Source organism: Chelmon rostratus, chromosome 15 (assembly GCF_017976325.1).
Source record: "Chelmon rostratus isolate fCheRos1 chromosome 15, fCheRos1.pri, whole genome shotgun sequence".
Taxonomy (NCBI): Eukaryota; Metazoa; Chordata; class Actinopteri; order Chaetodontiformes; family Chaetodontidae; genus Chelmon; species Chelmon rostratus.
Window position 1 is genome coordinate 7,627,275 of NC_055672.1, and position 21,660 is coordinate 7,648,934.

The following is a 21,660-nucleotide window of genomic DNA, read 5'->3' on the forward strand; positions in this document are numbered from 1 at the left end:
GAAGTTGGCACCAGCCTCCTGGCAGTTTCCATTAGAAATTCTGCCGCCGCAAGCCGCCTGGGTGTGGAACAATGTCTGTCATGCATGCAGTGCCATTTATTTTCTTTTAGCTGTCCCGTCAGAACAGAAGCAGTAACTTTATGAAAAGTTTTCAAATCTCAGTGGCTTCTCGTATTTAGTTTAAACTTCTTCAGAGATGTAATTGTATGAGTAAGCTGACATAAAATCCATCAAATTGTATTGCTGTGAGATTGGTCAAAACGTTGAACAACCCCAACACGCTGAATTGAAACTTGAGGCAAGCGAGGATGTGTATATTCAGAGAGCAGAGGGAAGCGCTCAGTCTGAGAGGAAGTGGCTACACTCTTAGGCCTCCTCTCACCAAGAACAGAAGATAGTTTTGTGTTTGTTTGTTTTTTTTTTTCTTTTTACCAAGCTCAGAGTTGTGTCACTGAAATTACCCTCAAATTTTTGTGGCTCCTCGCACCATTTTGCTCTCTGTCAACAGATGTATTTGTAATCATCAGTGTGAAAATGCCAGCAGATTAAATATCACTATAATCACAGTTGCAGTAATATGTAATTGTATCATAATTAATGAGTTCCAAAAAGTGTGACTTTCCCTTAGAATTTTGTGGCAGCCAAAGAATATTGTGTGAAATTCTTTTCACATTTGTCATCTTTGAAGCCGTGCATTGAAGCTGTGAGACGTTCACTACATCCTCATTCAAACTGAATAATATTGGCACCTCACCACAGCCTCCATTGCCATTCTTCAGCATGCTTAATTTATCCTTGCTGCAGACTTGTCAAGCATCTGCAACGTGAATAATAATTATGAAATGGAAATGATTTGCTTGTCGGAATAAATGACTGCTGCCAGGTCTCAAGCATGTAGAGACGGGACTGTGGAAATGAGAGAAATCTCACGAAGAGGGGTTGAATAGCAAGTTTAAACAAGCAATGTAAAGACATGTATTGATAGCAGCATCCATACGTAAAACGGGAGTTAAATTGAAGGCACTCGAGAGGGCAGTGAATTAAACGGCTTTAACATGTCATGGCTGCTGAATTGTAATTACAGTAAAAACATACACACGTACAGCCGCCGTGAAGGCCTTCATCGGGCCACGTAAAACCAGTTGGATGCCCACTCCACTCACACTTTCCACATACAGTGTGTTGCATTTTCATAATACGTCTTCCCACCGGTGACTTGTTCTTCCTTTTGCACACCAACATCTCAGCTGTGTAAAAGCTAAAAAACATTTTTGTGACGTGTCTCCTCCCCTTGATTGATGGACAAGATTAGTCACGTACTGTATTTTTGTTATCGTCAACAAATCCCATGAAAACACCAAAATCGGCCACGTGTTGTGCTGTCTCTGAACACTTTCTGACTGCCCCACTCTGTCAGTTGCACTCCACCCCAAACCCATTGGTTCCTACTGAAGACATAAATCTCTTTGTGTGAAAAAGAGGCTCAGTAACTTCCGAAAACAGCTAGACACCGTCATTTTTTGTAAACATAGCTCAAACAGTCGTTAGCAATGTATTTGTGGGTGACTATTTTCAGTGGCGAATTAATCCAACTTTGATGCGCTGGTGACGAGCGAGTATTTACAGCAGCAGGAATAAATATGTGGGATCAACTGAAAATAAGCTACATTTCCCATGTAATGAAGCAACATGTCACCCAGTGCAAAGGGGGCCGCATTGATTTTTTTTTTTGTTTTTGGACAACATTGGAGGTCTATGACACAGAGGAATGAAAAAAGGTTAATCAGGCTTTAGCTAGACAGACGTAACTTGTTTGTCAAGTCTATTTATAGAGCACCTTTAAAAACAGCAGAAGTTAATGAAAGTACTGTACAGTGTTAAAAGCCAAAGAGCAGTAAAAATAATTGAAAATTAATAAAACATAGTCGAGTCATTAAGTGGCAAAACAGAGATGCAGCTGAAACAATGACGGTCAACTAAATAAAACTGACAGGAGAATGAAGGTGAGGTTTAGTTTTAAATGAGCTCGGGGAAGGGGCCGGTCTAACAGAGAGTAGGAGATTGTTCCAGAGTTCAGGAACCGTGACCACAAAGGCGCAGTCACCGCTGAGTTTGTAGTTGGATCATGGGATTGAGTGGGGGCTGAGGAGGTCTGATATGTAGGGGGCACCAGCCATTAAAACCTTAAAAACAAACAGGAGGATCTTACAATTGTTAGGATTTGTTGACACAAAATTTTCCAGCCTTGTCGCTTAAGGTCTTCATCTCACCTTCATGACTGAACAAGTGAGACAAAATATTAATTATAGTATAGTTATAGTTGGTAACACTTTGGACACTTCGTGGACACCAGGGTTGCAGGTACATAGTCGTTCTTTTATGTAGTTCAGACATCTAATAGTTCCATTATCTCAAGTGTTCTGATTTTACTAAATACTGAAATTAATTGCTGAGGATTAGTTCAGAGATAATGTGAATTTACTGTTTTGTTGGTCAGCGGGATAGTAATGCACGTGTTGGCATTCCAACCAGACTTTAATTCAGACACTCACGTGAGAGAGCCTAACCCCTCCCAGACAGACTGAAAACAGGACTGCTGTGCAGCAGTTGCCTCATTTGGTACAAACTGTTTGTACGCTCAAAAAAAAGCCTCAGTGGTCCAGGATGTTTCTCCATTTATCATGTTTTCTTCCACAGTTTGAGTGCGCCTGTATCACTTAAAGTAGGCTAGACCACAAGCCACCTGGTAAAGTGTCTGGAGCTACAGTATGTATAAAGTTCAGGTCAAGAACTTATTGTTGTCCTCAGGCCACAGCTGGTGGTAGTTTCCAAAATTTGCAAGACTTTTCTGATTTTTGTAAGAGAATTCAACAATCCAAACATCCGTGTTTACATGCAGCATAGGTGAACAGAATTGACACACTTGACCATATGCCGAAATGGGGAAAAAGTGTTTGTTGACAGTAATTTCCCACCACAAGTAATGTGCAGTTTTTTTTGGCAGAGATTGCGTCCATTAAATGAGCTTAGCCTGGACCGATGCCTTTGATGACAGTCTGTTGATAGAGCACTGAAGCTGGCAGAGTCTGGTAATCTTAACCTCCTGTTAATGTATTCCAGGGCCGTGTCTCTGCACAATTGGGAGCAGCTGGGCTTACATATTTTTGTCTTCTTACTTCCTCCTGGTCGGATGTGTTAGAGTGCTTTGCTCAACTGGAAAGCAGCCTGCATATCAGCCTTTACCACATAAACTTTAAAAGTACAAGGTGTTCCTTCTATTGTTTTTGGCTGTTGTATAATCTGCTGTATTTACGCAGAGATGAAATATTGAACCATACAGTCAGAGGGAAATATAGGAAGACTTCTGTGGTTTTGAGTTTGGCAAACTAAAAGGAAAGTGTTTTCTTAAACCTACAGTTTAAGGCGTGCACAACCTTTGTATAATCCGAAATGCTATGAGTGGTTGTTTTTTGTTTCAAGCGTTTCAAGTTCATTGTTTGTTCTAGTGTCAAAACATACATTCAGTTGTGTAGGTTTTGTAGATGAATCATCACCTAAATCGTTGACCCCGAATGTCGGAGTAATATCATGCCCACAGTCTTTTGTTGCGTGTTTATTTCCACATGGAAAATATCTCATTTTAAAATGGAAAAAAAAATCCCCCTGCACAAAACGAAAATCTAATTTTTTGTCCATGTGTCTGTGTGATTTCTCCCTCTGTTTCCAGGGGATGATTTTTCCATCATACAGCAGGAAATCTTCATGGTGAAGGAATGCATGCACCACAATATTGTGGCCTACTTCGGGAGCTACCTCTGGTAAGAGCCAGCTTTAAATACTCCTGCGTTGTCATTTTATACTCAGTGTTTTCTCCTCTCTCACAGCCAGGCGGCGGATTGACATCCGTGGAATTCATATCTTACTGTCAAAAGGATTTAACGAGCCGCTGCCTGAAACTCACATGACGTATTTAATTACTTAGTCACACCTGTGTGTGAAAGTATGACTCAAGCCCTTGAACTGGGCTGACTGGTGCTGACTAGGCCCTTCAGTGCCAGGATGCAGCTCTCATGTTTTAATGGCAACTGTGCTTTGTGGCTGCTATCTAAGGGAAGTTGGGCCGGTCCGCCCACTGCTGCCTCCGACTTCCAGCAGGTTTAACTGGAATATGAGCCTCTGATCTGTTTTATATGGCTTTTAGTCCTGAGAGATTCATGTGTTATCACAGCAGGCATGTCTTGGTACAGTCTCGCCACACAGAGCACAAATGGTTATTGTAAAAAGTTAATGAGAAACACACCATGCATTAATTATTACAGAAGTACATTAATTGTGTTAGAAGAACCACAGCTTTTTGGGGGAATTTGAAGTTTCCTTTTAGACCCGTTTGCTGAGCTGAAATCATCTCCATGTCCAGCTAAAAGGTGTGAAAAGTAGCACAGTTGTGATTAGGAATCTGGGGCAGTGTACAGTATCAACGCCTCTGTTGGACAACTGTCACAGTGTGATCACAGTCTTATTTTTAGCTTGTCAGAGCGTTGACATCATTTTTCTACTCAGCCCTCTGTCAGACCTCCAGTTCACCTAACCACAGAAGCACTAACCTTTGTTTATTTTTCAGCCTTGTGCCAAAGCATTGGCGTGATTAACATGCGTTCGTTGAGTTTTTTAAGAAAGGATTGCTGATTAACACAGTTTAACACCGTTGTAGAATGCTTGTGCTGCTTAATTATGTTTCGCCATTTGGCAAAATATTTGGCTACTTAGCTGTAGGGCTTCTAAGGTTGCTATGGTAATGGCTGCACTGAAAAAGAGGCAAAAGACTGATAGAGAGCGAGAAATGGAGCTCTATGAGGTTTCATTAGTGTCAAAACCATGCAGATAAACCAGGTGCATGTACGTGATGCATACACACATACGTGTCTGTGGACGGAAGCATGTGTGTGCTCAATGCACACACATGCAGGCCAGTTAGTGCTCAGCGTAAGCTCGACCCTCCCCCAAGTTGACTTATGAGACTTTGGGAGTGAAGAGGAATAGACTTTGGCTAATGTCTCCTTTTATTTTGAAAATTATTAGGTCATTACAAAGTATGTAAGTAAATAATGACCGCAAGTGTGAGGAAAGTAATGATCGCTTGTGTGCTAACCACTCTACCCCTCCTCACCCCCCAGCACCACTTAGCTGTCTAGTACGTGCGTCAAACTAACTGGCAAAGCAGCAGTTGTTAACTTATAATTTTCTCTCATTTCATCAGTCGAGAGAAGCTTTGGATATGTATGGAGTACTGTGGTGGAGGATCTCTGCAGGACATTTATCACGGTGAGCTTTTCTCTGAGGTCCAGTGTGTAGGATTTAGTGGCGTCTAGCAGCGAAGTTGCAAATTTCAAACATCTCAATAGCGCTCACCTCACCCTCCCTTTTGGTGGCTGCTCCAAACATGAAAAATGTGAAGGGCGCTCTTTAGAGTCAGTGTTTGGTTTGTCCGGTCTGGGCTACTGTAGAAACATGGCGTTGCAACGTGGCAGACTCTGTGGAAGAGGACCTGCTTCCTCTGTAGATATAAAAAGCTCATTCTAAGGTATCAAAAACACAATGATTCTTATTTTAAGGTGATTACACATTAATGAAAATATAACTATGGATATTATATTCCATTTCTACCAATAGATACCCTTAAATCCTACACACTGGACCTTCAACTAGAAGATGCAGTCAAAACATGGTTTGACATACTGTTCATAGATGGTAAAATCTATCTGTGCCTTAATCCTCACTGCAAACATGGAACGAAATTGTGTCGTTACAGTGACAGGACCTCTTTCAGAGCTTCAGATAGCGTATGTCTGCAGAGAGACCTTACAGGTAACTGCACTCATAAATCCTTTTTCAGTGGATATTCCAAAGTTTGAAATTGCAATGAAACTCACTACAGAATTTGTTAATTTCATTTCCAGGGTTTGGGCTATCTGCACAGCAAGGGCAAAATGCACCGTGACATCAAGGTATCATTTCTATTTTGTTTGTGTTCCCTTGTAGTCCTGATTTTATCCAGGTCAGGCCTGTTCTACGTGCCACACACAGATACTTTTTACTTATTCCAGCACATGCAGATTAACACTTAAAGTAGCAAATCTCAAACCTTCAGAGAAAAAGAAAGAAAAGGAGGGGAGCGAGGCTGACCCCTGGCTCTCAAGCAGGCTGGGGGTCTGACTTCTCTCCAGCACAGCAGCGCTGCAGAGGTGTGAACCGACGTCACAGGAAAAACGTGGCAGAGGATGTGGTGACTCGAAAGCATGTGACCAATGGTGTCAATTACAGCAGTTATGAGGTTGAGCTGAAGTTGATCGTGCCTGGCGCATACACACAGGCTGCAGCCTCAGTATCATGTGTTATCACAGAGGGTCAGAGCTTGACCTATTATCTTTACTCAGCTCTACACAGCAAGCACTTCCTGTTTCCTCTACTCTCACCGCAGGATGCCACCAGAGACACTGTCAGTCACAGCCAACAGAAACATTTTCAGTGGAACTGTCAAAAACTGTGATACTGGTGCAACTTTACTGGCAGTCAGATCAGTCGCAGACCAGAAGTTAATGCTTCAACTAGACCAGATGTGACTTGAGAAAGTTTAACACATGATTGGTTTAACTCATGACACTTTGTTATGAACCAGTTTGACAACATGTCAGATCACTTTAGTGTTAGCTGTGTGAGAATAGTTTGAGAATAACTCCTCCCACCCTTCACTGCTCCTCCCGAAGCCAGGCCCCCCGAGTTCCTTCAGTTTCTTAGAGCCAGCACACCAGCTCCAGACAGCAGTACTCACAACCCTCCCGTTAATACTGCTAGCATCACAACAACAGCACATCTGGGCAAACTAGAACGTAAGATGGATGTCTGTGGGCAAGTAATTCAATGTTACCTGACACACAAGTCACAAACATCACACACCTTTGGTTAGTAAAACACAGCATCACTAATGTTACCCACCTACCAAACAGAAACAGAGCAACCACCACATCCATCTTCCAGCCTTTGAATTCTCGGAGGTGTCTCCATCATCGGAAAGCCTCACCAATGTTAACACATTATGTCATTAACATGTTCTGTGCACAAGCATGAAGGCATCTGTTCCACTAGAATCACTGACCGCACCTTTAAGTCACCTTGGTCATGTCACAATAAAATAATATCATTTTAAACATATTCTCTCAACTTAAAATAAATGTTTGTGGGATTTCTTTTATCAGGGTGCCAATATTCTTCTCACAGACAACGGAGATGTGAAGCTAGGTAAGTTGCTGTCAACGTCTTAATTTCTTAAAGACTTGTCCTCCTCTGTGGCTTTCAGTCGTATATGGATTACATAATCTGAAAAGCCCTGTCAATCCTCATTACAGCTGATTTTGGAGTTGCAGCCAAAATAACAGCCACCATTGCTAAAAGAAAGTCCTTCATCGGAACACCTTATTGGTAAGTGTGTCACCCTCCATCAAGTGAGCCAGTCTGTCTTTGAAGAGGTCAAGAACTGATATTTTGAATTATTTACTTTTATCTGGTGTTACTTTTATTCAGAGAAGCATTTATTAAATACTTTTAATCAGATATTAGAACATTTTCCAGTCAACTGTCTGAACCACCTCAGTCTAGTTTGTGGTGGTGAGGTGTCCACCTAAAAAATATGAGTGTTTTTGCGCAAGACACTGAATCCTGACTGCTGTTCCCTCACTGACTCTGACCTCTAAACACAACTCCACTTCAAGGAGACCTAATTGTCTCAGAACCAATTCATTTCAGGAAGTGCAAGGCTTCTTTCAGACCTGTTTCCTGACCTAAAATTATTTCCATTTCCTATCCCATTATTAGTATTTTCACTTCAAGGAAGCCTTGCTAACCAACCTTTCATGCTTCTTTTTGGAGACTCATAACTGAATTCTTGTCCTGCTTTTGCATAGGATGGCTCCAGAAGTAGCAGCAGTGGAGAAGAACGGTGGCTACAACCAGCTGTGTGATATCTGGGCCGTTGGCATCACGTCCATAGAGCTGGCCGAGCTGCAGCCTCCAATGTTCGACCTACACCCGATGAGGTATGTTTTACTTTTCTCAGAAATAATCAGTGAGGGATTTCTCTGATGATTCTCAGCTGTTGTGTTCCTCTAATGCTTCATCGTGTATTTTGATTATTTGAATGGCCTTCCTGCTTATTTCAAAGTACACTTGGGTGAAAAGTATTAGAAGAGGTTGCTGGCTTTTTCATTCCTTACTTTGGGTCACCAATATTTCTCTCTGTACGTCTGTCTAAACCACTCTTTCTCCATGTGTTTTTGTTTTTTCCTTAGGGCTTTGTTTTTGATGTCGAAGAGCAGCTTCCAGCCTCCGAAGCTAAAAGACAAAAACAAATGGTGAGTGCCGCAGAATTTTCAATGTGCTATTTTGGGATTATGTTAAAATGCTATATACTTTGGTCTTATAATAGGATCATAGTGCTGATCATTGCATTAAAACAAAATCGTCTCTTATCGTCCCAGGTCCACTGCCTTCCATAACTTTGTTAAAGTGTCCCTGACAAAGAACCCAAAGAAGAGGCCAACTGCAGAAAAACTTCTCTCGGTAAGAAATCTTAATGCTCACACATATTGCAGGAGATTGATATGTTTGCACTTTTTTCCTGAAACTGTTTTCAATAGAAAATTTGAATGCTAAGTTTCAAAAGTCATATCTTCTCTGTCTTTTACCGTTTCCTCCTTTAGTTGCAGTAATTCAAGTTGTACATTCACTATATGTATAGCTTGTTATACATGTAGATTGTAGAGGTTGGCCTCATGAGCTTCTGTATAGTTTGACTGAACATCTAGCTGTTTGGGTTAGAGTCAGATTGTGGCCCTAACTGTTTTAAAATTCAGTTACAGCAAATTTGTTAAAGGCAACATTTACATTTTGAATAATGTCAACAAGGCCTCAGTCCTGATGAAGAAGTCTCCAACCTGTGAGCATGTGCCAAGAAGAGCTATCTTTAAAGAAACAGACCATTCTGCTGCTTCTTAACAGATAGTTCCTATCATCATTAGCACAGTGCACGTCTCTGAGGAAAGGTGTCTCATCCTGATGGTACAGGATTCTGATGATTAATGTAGACGGTTTAATTACTCTATAACAGCAAAACTAGGACTTTGATAGCACTTCAGCAGGGATGTTAATGTTCCAGATTGAATGGACCTCGCTATGTGAAATTTGGGATGTATAAACTATTTTTACTATAACTTGCAATCCTGCCTTGCTTCTTGCAGCATGTGTACATGGCCCAGACAGGTTTGACAAGGAGGCTCGCTGTTGACCTTCTAGACAAGATGAACAACCCAGACAACCACCAGCATTACAGTGAGGTGGATGATGATGACCTCGAGGTAACGCCTGACTCCATCTGATATACCTTTAAAAAAATAGCACCATGGTTGTGGCAAACCACCTTTGCTTTTAGAAATTGATAGGGAAATACTTTTTGGAAAGTATATCCTGAAGTATTAAAACTGTGCTCCATGTGTTTGGTTGTAACAAAATGATAAAAATATTAACGCACCATGCTTTTTCGGTGATAAAAGATAAAAGGTGAGCTGTTTTCATGTTGCCCTAAAACTTCCCTTCCCCCTCTACTTGATTCTCTCCATGAACATTATTATTCCAACTGGAATCAACATCACATCTATGTGGCAGCCAAAGAGGTGGTACCAGTGTCTTTTAAGAGACCATTGTGCTTTTCTCCCCCTGACAGCAGTAGCACTGTGTTGGCCACGATGAATGAAAAAACTCTGAAGGCTATTGACTGCAAGCAATGGAGCTTGTTGCAAACAAACAGCCTCTGGGATGCATAATAATGTGATGATGCAAAGAGTAGCTCTCAGTTCTGCTTTAAGTTGGCATGCAACTTTCAGAATTTAGTTTTTCCGGATTATTTCAAAAGATAAATGTCATAATTGTGACTCAAGGCAATGCAGTGTTGGTGTTACATAATTTCATAACACTTCACCCATTTGCTCCCACTGTCAAAAGCACTTTTCTCATCTTTAAATCTCTGTCTGCTTCGCTCTTTGTTTCAGCCCCTCTCTGCAGTCAGACACACGATCCGCTCCACCAACAAACAAGCCAGAGCTGAGAGGACGCGCTCAGAGCTGGACTGTAAGTGAACAAAAAGCCCAAACCCATCACCAAGTGCAAGACTCAGCCCCCCTGCCATGAATCTGTCCTGTCATTGGTCAGCATGTCAGTCAGCCTAGCTGTTCAGCTTGATAGAGGTCCAGCGGCTTGTCTGAGGGTCATCCCACTAATCCTGAAGCACTGGGCTGGCACGTTTCCAGACCACAGCATGTGGTAGCGTGTATAAAAATAGCCTGGGGATTCATGGAAGGGAAAGTGGATGTTGTAGAGTTCATGATGCTTCTGTGTAGTGTGATGTTTTTAAATAGTGGGTTAAATGTCCCTCATTTTTTACTCAATGAATAATGTGAAACAGCTTGTCTGAAGGGGTCATAAAGGTTTCTTGAGGATTCTGGTTTGCACTCAACAATTGCTGGCAGAGGATCCAGCTTAATAGATCGTGTATGTTTATTATTTTGCAACCCTTCAGGGAAGTTGTCGTGTGTCTGTTGTCGTCAGATGTTGTAGATAAAGTTGAATGCTGTGTTGTGCCTGCCGTGGTAGACGTGTGACTATGTCTCGTTTCATCATTTTGGGTTGACACAGTAACCGCGGCGAGATATTGTGTCTTTGTTGGATGTTTGATGTATATATTTGTAGCTTCATTGTGCTTTGTGCTTGCCCGTGCTGTCATTGTTTGTACCAGATGCACTTCCTGTTCAGTTTTACCTCTATTTCTCACAATTACATCTGACTTTCCCTCCTGCATGAAGCAAACAATGGGACAGACCAAGGAGGGCCATGCTCAAGTCCTAGCTTCACTGAGGGACACAGGGGGGACGCAGGTTAGTGACAGTGTAGTGAGACAGTGTGTGTTTGTTCCCCAGCTCACTCCTAAGACTTCCTGAGAAATAGGATCATGTTGTAGTACATAACAGAACATTGTGTTTGACATTTACGTGCCACTAATAAGGTGAGTTCTTTTGCACGGGGTGGCTACTTACAGCATCTTTACCTTGAAGAGGTTGAATAATTTGGACATTGTGACATCTTGGTTCCTGTTTTACTGACTGAAATGTAATTGGATGACTAATCAGATCTTAACACAGAAGGTTGACTCGTACGTCTCGCCTGATTCTTCGGCTTCTCTTTCTCAAATGTTTCCCTGTATGGTGTCAGTGACTCACCTCTTCGCTGTTTTCTGTGTTTTAAATACTGCAGCACCTCCACATTATCAGCATACCTCAAGCAGAAAAGCACACTGGGAAAAAAAACTGCGGTCTGAATTCTTGAACAGAAAGTTTCTTTGTTAATTAGAAGCTGATTATGTGGGAGTATGTATTGGCAGGTTGGTTGATTTCTTTCACCTTCATAATTACTGCAGGATCGCACCATGTTTATACTGGACACTAAACCAGTCTCCTCTATGGGATCAACTGTTTGAAAGAATGTGACCTCAAACCTAAACTAAGAGGAATCTGTTCCATGATTTATTTGCAATTCTTGCTCTTGCACCAGTATTGTGAAGTGAACAGACCTGGTTAGTGTCAAGTGTAATCTGTGTTTCTCTTTGGTGACTGACTCGTCTTTAGACTAGACGCCAAACATTGACATCGTAGCATAATAAATCTATGAAAGACGTCTGTGGTGTTTTGGCAGGTACATTGTAATGGAAGCAGCTGATCTGCTGCATGTTTTTCTTTGTTAAGATTGGACTTTTCCAAGGCTCCTGCTACTAATACACAAGAGTAGTACTCCCAAGACTTTGTGTGTCTTAAGTCTTGGGCACTGATGCCCTCTAGTGCCAAAGGTGTGCGCAAGACGATCACAAAAAAACTTGTCACATTTTTTTCTTTTACAGTCGACAAGCTCCAGTTTGAACCACCACTCCGGAAGGAAACTGAAGCACATTCTGAAATGGTGATAATCATGTTCAGTTTAATCAACTCCAGAATTCAAGAACTACTCTCTGTTTCTGTTTGCAATCAGTTCATTTTAAGTGCATGTCGGGAAAGAAGTCAATCGATTGGATTAGATTTTTAAAAATTCTATTTTTGTGCATGTGTGTCTTTCCACAGGATGTGAGTAAAGATAATGACTTCCCTTCCCCCTGGAGTCCCTTTGCAGAGGGAGGAATAACAACCAGGTAATCCATGGAAACTGTTGTCACGGGAACTGCTCCTATTTACCCCACCACTCTCTTTCACTCTCTCTCTTGACCTGGCTCATTTATTAGAGTGATGCATCTCTTTAGATTCATCCATAGAAAGGAAGCAAATGCATGGTGAAAGTTTTGTTGCTGTTTTTATTTAATGTCTTTGGAGTCTGTTAGAAGTAAAAACACAAAATGCAAAGATGCACAGTATTGGTAGTAGTTGTACTGTTGATTTACAAAGTATAGTTTAATACTAATACATTAATACTTAGTGTAAATATATTTTGTTTTTGATGCTCCTCTCTGTCTCTCACATTAACCTGCTTATTTACTGCAGCTAACCTGCGTCTGTGCATGAACTCACTCTCCCCATCTGCAGTTTGAAATGTTGTTTTGGCCTATAAGCCCCTTCTCACTTGTCCATGTGCTTTTGACTGTTTTTCTCCTTCAACTTCTCTCTGTCCTCTCTTGGCTGTCGGCCTCTCTTTCTCGTCTTGTCCCTCCAAGGAGCCTTCTCAAAAGCGTTGAGGACGAATTGTTCCAACGGTAACACTAACACTGTTTGTGCTGCCGTACGCCATCCACTCCACCCTTCGCTTGGTCCCCCACCCTTGTCACAGTTAGGTTTAGCGCCCACTGTGTCCACCAATCACCTTCCCTAACATCCCTCCATTCACTATGTGCGGTGTGATAATAGCTGTAGATTCAAACTCACAAGTCTCAGAGATGCAGGTAGAACTGTGTGATGGAGAAAGAGACAGGAAAATACTTCAACAGCAACCATAGCATTCAATTAAAATGACTCGTTTGCTCAGATTTGACCTTTCACTTGGCTTTGAGTCTGGATTTATGAATAAAAAAATGAAGTATTCTAAACCTCTGTCTGCAGACCTTGTTTTGGTTCCAGTAAGTAACATCATGGTAAATACTGACTGCAGAGATGCTTGTTTAAAGTATAACGTATAGCAGGACAAGAAATACCTTTCATATAGCCAGAGTATAGCCATAGCTATAGTATTTTCTTCTGGTTTCCTTCTCATGATGCTCTCCTGAGTTCAATAATAGGATGAATACACCCCCATTCTTCTCCTCAGAGTCTGACTCTCTTTATCTCTAAGGAGGGATTTTACACAAACATTTGTACCATTAACGTCCCTCCTGAGCTCCGATGAGTCTTATTTTCCACACCGATTGTTGTGTTTGTCTCCTGCAGGGGACACATCGCCCACCTTGAAGATGCCTTTGAAGAAGTGGAGCTGTGAGTAATATCAATATATTAAGATTTCATCATGGACACACAAACATTCATTGCTGGAGTTTCCATCTTTCTAAAAAACATACCTTCATTTCAGGTCAACCCTCAAGCCAGGTGTTCCTCCTCCTCTGCCTCCAAAGGTGAGACCCAAAATGATAAAATCCCTTTTACTGTCCATGTTACAAGTGTTTTTGAATTAACACCAAACTGTTTTCACTCTTTTCTTTTACCCCCACCCCTTACCAGCCGCGTTTAAACAGCTCGTCAGAGGAGCTTGGCCTTAATGATGAGAGGTCTCTGACGGTTCGGAGGTTCCCCAACTCTGAGAACGGACAGAACCAGGTGGCTCGCAGACAGAGCACACCTGAGCAGGGCCACAAGGGAGACCACTCGTCCTCAGATTTCCTCTCTGCCAGCGTCAGCAGCCCCGGCCTTTTGTCTCACGCTTCTGATCCTGGTGAGTATTTACATTTCTTTTCTTACCTGTGGTGTCTTTAAGTATATTTATGTGCAGTAGTTCATATGTCTTCTTAAACCAAGCAGGTCTCTAAATGAGCACTTACTTTTATTTTTACAAGCTCTCAGTAAATCTGAACGTAAAGGTAAGGGAGTCTGGTGTAAATGTGTCTGGTTTTTGGATTTCGATTCTGCGTGTTTGACAGTGTGATTTAAAAGTTATGCTACAAATGTGATTTTCATCTGCCTGCTCTCTTGTGACAGATAACGATTCAGACGACAGTGTGAATGGAGGCAGTCCCAAGCCACCACCCAACCGACAGCACCAGAAGGAGAAGAAGGAATTCCCTGTGAGTCTGGAGATATCCCACAACATATTACGTTGCATTATTTATTTTCGTCGTGACAGCCACACTTATCATCTTATGTTTCGGCGGGTTTTAGGATGAAAATGTCATCTGTGGTCTAAAAGCCTGTATTTTATATTTGGAGTGTCTCCAACTAGCTGGCTGACTCTGCACTGAAACCTCAAATATGATGCATTTCCCTTGTCGGATCCAAACACTTAAAAAGGGAAATTTGGCATCCACTCATGTTGAACTTTTAATTGACTTTGACAGACTTTGCAATAGGAAACAGTCCATATTGTTTCTTGTTTGGCTCATTGTTGAGGTTGGAGCTAAATTAAGCAGCTAAATTGAAAATAATTGTTGCTGCTTTGTCTGCGTGTTCTGCATCTACATTATTTTATGTTATTTTGTTTCCTCTGCTCTCTTTAGAAACCAGCTATCAACGGTCTGCCTCCCACTCCTAAAGTACTGGTGAGTGAATCATCTGCATTATCCTTCATAGTCACTTTCCCCTGCTGGCCTGGTTTCATGGGCACTGTTATTAAACTCTGGTCTGTGCTGCTGCTGCTGCTGCTGTACATTCTGCAGATATTTGGGGTCCACAGAGCTTTCTGCTTTGTGGTCGCCTCTGCTCAGCTCAGCTCCAGCTTCAGCTCATTAAACCCTGGCTGACATTTTAGCGCTTCACTGAGCCAGAGGCTGCCTGTTCTGAGCCATGTTGCTTTTCATTTCAGATGGGAGCCTGTTTCTCTAAAGTGTTTGATGGCTGTCCACTGAAGATCAACTGTGCCACATCGTGGATTCATCCTGACACCAAAGGTACAGCTTCAGAGTTAACACAGAATTAATATGTTTTATGAAAGCCAATGCTTGATTTAATTTTCTTTTTTTTTTCTTCTAGATCAGTACCTAATCTTTGGGACAGAGGACGGCATCTATACGCTGAATCTCAACGAGCTGCATGAAGCCACAATGGAGCAGGTAACAGCAGCTGAAAACAGTTATTAGAATTACTGACTGTTCATCCTCATTATTGTTGCTCTGCCTGTCAATCATTCAATTGTGGCACAACACATGTGTGGTTCACAGTGATAACAGGCAAATTTGAGTTGCTGAGGCAATTGAAATTTGTCTTTTCGCTTATCCCTCCTTGTTACACATACAGTCCCCCACAATGCATTTCATCAGGGAGGTCAGCACCCCTGGAGCAGTTTTGGGGTTTATTGTCTTGCTCAAGGGCACTTGGGCAGAGATATCTCGGCATCATAGATGTGATAACAGCCAGCCAGTCCACGGCTCACAGCTGGAAAACACCCTCCTGTGTGTGCAGAGGATCGAATGAGCGACCTTCCAGTTACTGGGGGCCATCCGGCCTCCTCAGCCTTTAACATTTTTAGTAATTCAAAAAGCAGAATTTTTATTTCTAGCCAATGACCATCGATTTTGCTGGATGAACTGTCAGGGGCAGGTCTTGTGAGCTGTAGCCAACTAGCTTATTATTATGTTTCCTGCTGATTTGTTTTAAAACAACAATCTGGTGAAAGGGTCTTAGGTGTGCACTTGATGGCTAAAGCTGCATGTCTGAGGCAAAAAGTCAGCTGGATCTGACTGGAAAACAGTAGACATGAAGTGTGTAACCCTCAAAATAATGTAGTTTGTTCATGTTTCTTGGCCTTGGATGAAAGGCTAATGATTGCAGCTAATGTCAAAGCAGACATAATATAATCCATTGCATAATCCATTTTATACACAGTTGATCTTGTGCTTTTGGTTTTGAAAAGGCTAAAAAAAATCGATGCCACCCTTCAAACTGTTTGGATACAGAGTACTGCTCTTACTAAAGCCCCATGCTGAGTTCCCCATCTGTAGCTAAATCCAGCTGCTAAGCTGTCGTTGGAAAGTTGCTTTTCAGAGGAGGGGAGCAAATGGTCAATCGCTGTTCTTTTGCCTCATCTTACTCCCTCCATTGAGAATTAATGTCCAACTATATGGTGATTTTCCCGTTTTTGTTTTGTTCCCTATTTAGCTCTTTCCAAGGAAGTGTACTTGGCTGTACGTTATCAACAACAACCTGATGTCTTTATCTGGTAAGTGATGGACTTATCACAGCCTCCTGCTTCACTGGCCACTGTCATAACCTGCTGCTTCTTTGTCCCGCGTTATCTGGCTGCCCCTGAGGGCAAGACGGTCACTCCATATCTGCAGCCCTGAAATAACTGTTTGTTTTGTTTGCCATCAAAGAGCTTCTATACGAGCGGCTTCCTTATAGCACAGTGACTCATGAGTGACACATCTGGCTTTACAGCCTGTTCTTCTGCTGAAGAACCACTCAGATATATTGATCTCTGTAGGTTGCAATGGCTACTAGCCACAAAGACGTGCTATTTGTTGCCAGAAAACTCAAATCATCCATCATTTGAAACCAAACCGTCTTTGTTTGGCTGACCTAGCCGCCGAAGCCTTTTCTCGGTTTAACGGTTGAGGATGGGATTACAAAGTGCGAGGTCTACTTTCGGTTTTACCTTCAGTAGTTTGCCCCTTGGTATACTTAACCTCTTTTCTCTTCTCCTCTTCCCTTGGACACTGTCCATCCTCCTCTCGCCTGGCTTGATTTGATATTCTACTAACTGGCTTCATCAGAAGGTAATCATGCTTCACATCATCGTCACACTTCTGTTTTTACCCCTGTTCACATCTAACCTTTCTACATGTGAAACCTGCTTCATGGGATTCAGAAATTAAGTTTGAAATACTTATAACGTGGAGAAAAGTCGATTCATTTCATGTCTGTCATATTTACAATGAGAATATTTTAGCTCCTGGCACTATGCGCTGTTTTTGCTCATGAAGCTAGTGATTAAATCTACTGTATTCTGCTGTAGGGAAAACCTTCCAGCTCTACTCCCACAATCTCATCGGGCTGTTCGAGCAGCTGAAGAAGCCCGGCCTGGCTGCTCAGTTCCAGACTCACCGCTTCCCGGACAAAATTTTACCCAGGTGAGAATCTAACGCACCAATCAGAAACACTCCTGGCACTGCAGCGATCAGGTCACAGCTGTGCTTTTCTAACTTGAAGCATGTTGCCACACTCGTGCAGAGCAGTCTTTTTGTAGCTCACTGTCTACCGTCATGACAAACTACCGCGCTGGTAGAAAAAAGGAGAAGCACCCGCCGACTTCCCTGATTCTAGACGTCATCAGCTCTTTCAAGACTGTGGTCACAACAGCTTGGCTGTTTTCTCTCCCCAGGAGGTTTGCCTTGACAACTAAGATCCCCGACACAAAGGGCTGTCACAAGTGCTGCATTGGTGAGTGGCCTGTCCCTCCCAACCACTCTGTTTTTATTTACTCACCCATCCATCATATTGAGCTGTGTCAGTACATGAGGAACATCTCTGCACCACCCATGTCTCCCTTTACTTGGTTTTTGTTCAGTTTCATAAGATGTATTGATGTGAATGGGGTCATGTGAGTTAGATTTTTCATTACTGTGTGGTTTCCCAGCCCAGTTTTTTAAAACCATATTCTCCTCATATAAACTGGACCTACATCGCTCAGTCTTGCTGCACTTTTCTATTTCACAGTGAGAAACCCATATACAGGCCACAAGTATTTGTGTGGTGCGCTGCAGTCTGGGATTGTCCTGTTGCAGTGGTATGAACCCATGCAGAGGTTTATGCTCATCAAGGTCAGTTGGCTCTTTTCCTTCTTCTTCTCAAACATTGCTGTTCCTCCGCAAATTTGCATAGTAAGACTACATGTTTTTACTGCAGGTTGTACTGTCATTTTTTTCTTTCAGGAGCACATCTGCAGTTATATTTTAAAATCTAGCCATGTATGGAAAAAAAGATCAGGACTAGAAATGTCCATTGCTCTTGTGCTCTAAAACAAGTTGTTTGTGTCTCCAGGGAGTTTATCACAAGCACAACACTATTAAACTGGTGCAGCTCCTTGCACCTGTCGCAACGTGTCACATGTTTTACTCTGCTGAGTTAATCCTAAGCATCATCAAACATCATAACACCATTGACACTAACCCCTGTGTTGGCTCCGTCTTCCTCTGGCAGCACTTTGACTTCCCTCTTCCCAGCCCGCTGAAGGTGTTTGAGATGCTGGTGGTCCCGGAGCAGGAGTATCCCCTGGTGTGTGTGGCCATCAGCCAGGGCTCAGAGCCAGGCCAGGTGGTCCGCTTTGAGACCATCAACCTAAACTCCTGCTCGTCCTGGTTCACAGAGATGGGGACAAGTAAGTCGAACGTGTAGTGCAGGCATGTCCAAACTATTCCATAAAGGGCCGTGTGGCTGCAGGTTTTCGTTCCAACCAAGGAGGAGCACACCAGGCCAGCCAATCAACATCAAGGGATCACTGAGTTATCAGCTGAAGACTGAGCTCAGCTAATTAAGCTGGTGTGCTCCTCCTTGGTTGGAACGAAAACCTGCAGCCACACGGCCCTTTATGGAATAGTTTGGACATGCCTGGTGTAGTGTGATGTACGGACGAACACCATGAAATCAAGACAGGGACACATTGTGGTTTGTGGAGATTTGGTGGACTGGGTGACTTCTGCACAAACCAGTTGGTTTATTTACAGCAGCCCCCACTGAATGTAATGCAGCCTTGTGATTTTATGGATCCGTCATGGGTATCATGTGAAATTCAGCATCCTGTTGTAGGGCTTTTGTGCAGGTTGAACGACCAGCTATGACATGTGATGACACGCTTTTCTGTTTACTCTCACCTATCGAGAGCAAAAATATTGTGCTGTTGCTTCCTCTGATGTTATCAAGCAGCACTGCTAGCGTTCTTCCTCTCCTTTCCGCAGGTAATCAGCAGGTGGATGCGATCCACGTCACCCAGCTGGAGAGAGACACTGTGTTGGTGTGTTTGGACCGTAAGTACAATCTCTTTTCATCAGCTTCCACCGAAATCTGTACAAACAGCCTTTCCACAGTCCAGATGTGAGTTTCTGTGTTCTGCCACATCCTTCCTACAGCTTTTTTACTCCTTTTCTCCCCAGAAAATTTGAAGATTGTTAATCTCCAGGGCAGATTGAAGTCCAACAAGAAGCTGGCATCAGAGCTCAGTTTTGACTTCTGCATCGGATCTGTTGGTAAGCTTTTCGACAGGTGCTGAAAATTCCTTACCTTAAAGGGAAATATTAAGAAAACACAGAAAAAGCTTGTTGTATATCCAGCAAAGCTGCTCCTTCTATTTACAAAGGAGTGAACGCAAACTGAATTGCATCGCTCCTCTTAACCAAGTTGGCAGTGGCTACCTGGACCTGTGATCTGACACATGTCGTCTTCCCTTTCTCTTCTGACAGTGTGCCTTCAGGACAGCGTCCTGGCCTTCTGGAAACACGGCATGCAGGGAAAGAGCTTCAAGTCTAATGAGGTAAAGTATCCCACAACCACGACAGCCGGGCGGAACCTTAGAATAGAAATACTTACAATAGTAGTTATATTCAAATACAAATTTATGGTGTTTCATTTTGATACTGCACCATCATTGAAGACACTTTCTGTTCTGTAGTCGGGTATGTCATCTTCACTTTTAAGTACGATGACCCTGAAAACTTACTGTTCAACAAATAAAAGATTTGAAAGCTTTTAACTACTTTTAAATCAATATTGATACCAGACCTTAAGTATCAGTTTTTATTGGTTGCCAGTGACTGCAGTGGAGAAACATGGATGCTTTGTTTGTCGCGTCCCTGAATACAGACTTGTTTGTTCTCCGTGTGAACAAACACCTCTAGCTCTTCTCAACAAAGACCCTGAGCGCCGACCTTTTATATGCGTGGCAACATGCTGTCGGTGATCCCAGGATTAGACCTCAGGTGCAGCCAGACAAAGTGTCTGTGTGTCGGGCCGAGGTTATGAATTTGTCCCCCTTTCACGGAGGGATTCCGTGTTAACCTGATCACGAACAGCAGAATAATAGTTCAAGGGATCGCCGGGAGGTGAAGCATTCTGTTTTTATGAAAAGTGATATGGCGACAGGGGCCACCCTTTTGAAAGCGCGCCGTGTCAGACGTGGTCCTGCGGCGCTCGGATGAAACAGAAGGTCTGTTTGCCGAGTCTGTGCCCAGCCCAGCTTGACAGTTCTCCCATAGCAAGGATTTTTGAAATGTCAGCGGCCATGCAAAATTCATCGATCATAAACGAAACCCGTCACGCGACAGGGAGCAGCACTAAATAATTCAGCCTTTGTCTCGTTATGATTCGTCTCAAAAGCGAAGGCATTCAAGGGGGGCCGGCCTATTGATCCGTGCTTTCCTCGGTGGGTGCTTCTCTGAACACCCGAGACCTTGTTCTCGTTTAGACTTAAACAGATCAGATCTCTCCCGAGGCCAAGGGCTTACACCTAGCAGGTGTCACACGGCGACTATCTCGCATCTGTCGACAAGTTTTCATGACATGTCGACGCGTGAGAGTGTGTTTTGAAGGGGCCCTTGTCTTTTACACTGCAACGTGTCAGGCTACATCTTGTGACTAGGACAGGTAATCTCCAGGATTGTACACCGACACAGAGGCCCTAGAGACGGCACCTGGTCACCTGCAGTCTGTTAAAAAACATATAGACATTTTCTTGTTAAAGGTACCATCAGTGATGGGAAGCTTCCTGGCTCTGGATATTGATCGGCGAGTCTTTCACTGACACTAAACAACAGCTAAATAATTATAATGTTTTGTGATGCTATTAAAGGTTTATATCAGTAACGGTTGTAAACACAGCAGTCATCTCAATTATGGTCCTTTATAACACAATTATTTTATTTCTAAGTTAAAATCAACTGAAATTGTATGTGCAGGATTTTTCTTGGTGATCTAGTGGCAGCTATCACTGTAACGCTGAGCGGACATGCTGGGATTTGGCCCAGTTTTAATCCTGAATTTGATGACACAGACTAATTTTAGAGTCAGAATTTCTGCCTGATACGTTGTTTGACATGCAGTTTAATGCCGGAGAGGATAGGTTTGTTAGAAAGGTTTGTGAGAAGCACCTTTTGTTCTCTTTACACTCAGACAGCGATCAACAAATCAAATGCTCTGACAAAAGTCTTCCACAAGGCCAGAAGATAAATTGCTAAAGCTATAGTGGCTAACATGCTAGCTTGACATCTGTGAGCACCAACGCTCTAATGTTGTGTGTTTTTGAGTCATGAGGTATGCTCCAGCAGTCGTCAGGCAGGACTCCATCGTGTCTTTTGGGGGAATGACTTTGGTGGGAGGCCCGAGGGGAGAGGGTTGGATTTTTTGATTGGTTTCTCCAGCATTAAAACCCAAAAAAGGAGCCTCACCCATACTG

At 42.7% G+C, this 21,660-nt stretch overlaps 1 protein-coding gene across 4 annotated transcripts in view; it reads left to right on the forward strand.

Annotated features, from left to right (window-relative positions):
* map4k5 (mitogen-activated protein kinase kinase kinase kinase 5) overlaps positions 1-21,660 on the forward strand; it is a 33,206-nt gene that overhangs the window by 7,076 nt on the left and 4,470 nt on the right. Inside the window, exons 4-33 of one of the 4 annotated variants that reach the window (XM_041954257.1) lie at positions 3,728-3,818; positions 5,258-5,322; positions 5,810-5,865; positions 5,958-6,005; positions 7,254-7,296; positions 7,404-7,476; positions 7,959-8,090; positions 8,343-8,405; positions 8,532-8,613; positions 9,291-9,407; positions 10,098-10,176; positions 10,908-10,979; positions 11,996-12,054; positions 12,213-12,280; positions 13,503-13,547; positions 13,642-13,684; positions 13,791-14,001; positions 14,265-14,350; positions 14,780-14,821; positions 15,085-15,169; positions 15,252-15,331; positions 16,377-16,437; positions 16,991-16,993; positions 17,233-17,347; positions 17,599-17,657; positions 17,934-18,037; positions 18,417-18,594; positions 19,172-19,240; positions 19,367-19,459; positions 19,673-19,743. In XM_041954257.1, coding sequence (XP_041810191.1) covers positions 3,728-3,818; positions 5,258-5,322; positions 5,810-5,865; positions 5,958-6,005; positions 7,254-7,296; positions 7,404-7,476; positions 7,959-8,090; positions 8,343-8,405; positions 8,532-8,613; positions 9,291-9,407; positions 10,098-10,176; positions 10,908-10,979; positions 11,996-12,054; positions 12,213-12,280; positions 13,503-13,547; positions 13,642-13,684; positions 13,791-14,001; positions 14,265-14,350; positions 14,780-14,821; positions 15,085-15,169; positions 15,252-15,331; positions 16,377-16,437; positions 16,991-16,993; positions 17,233-17,347; positions 17,599-17,657; positions 17,934-18,037; positions 18,417-18,594; positions 19,172-19,240; positions 19,367-19,459; positions 19,673-19,743 — 2,393 coding nt within the window. The remainder of the gene's footprint in view (positions 1-3,727; positions 3,819-5,257; positions 5,323-5,809; positions 5,866-5,957; positions 6,006-7,253; positions 7,297-7,403; positions 7,477-7,958; positions 8,091-8,342; positions 8,406-8,531; positions 8,614-9,290; positions 9,408-10,097; positions 10,177-10,907; positions 10,980-11,995; positions 12,055-12,212; positions 12,281-13,502; positions 13,548-13,641; positions 13,685-13,790; positions 14,002-14,264; positions 14,351-14,779; positions 14,822-15,084; positions 15,170-15,251; positions 15,332-16,376; positions 16,438-16,990; positions 16,994-17,232; positions 17,348-17,598; positions 17,658-17,933; positions 18,038-18,416; positions 18,595-19,171; positions 19,241-19,366; positions 19,460-19,672; positions 19,744-21,660) is intronic. The other 3 variants (XM_041954258.1, XM_041954259.1, XM_041954261.1) reach the window with 3 other exon arrangements.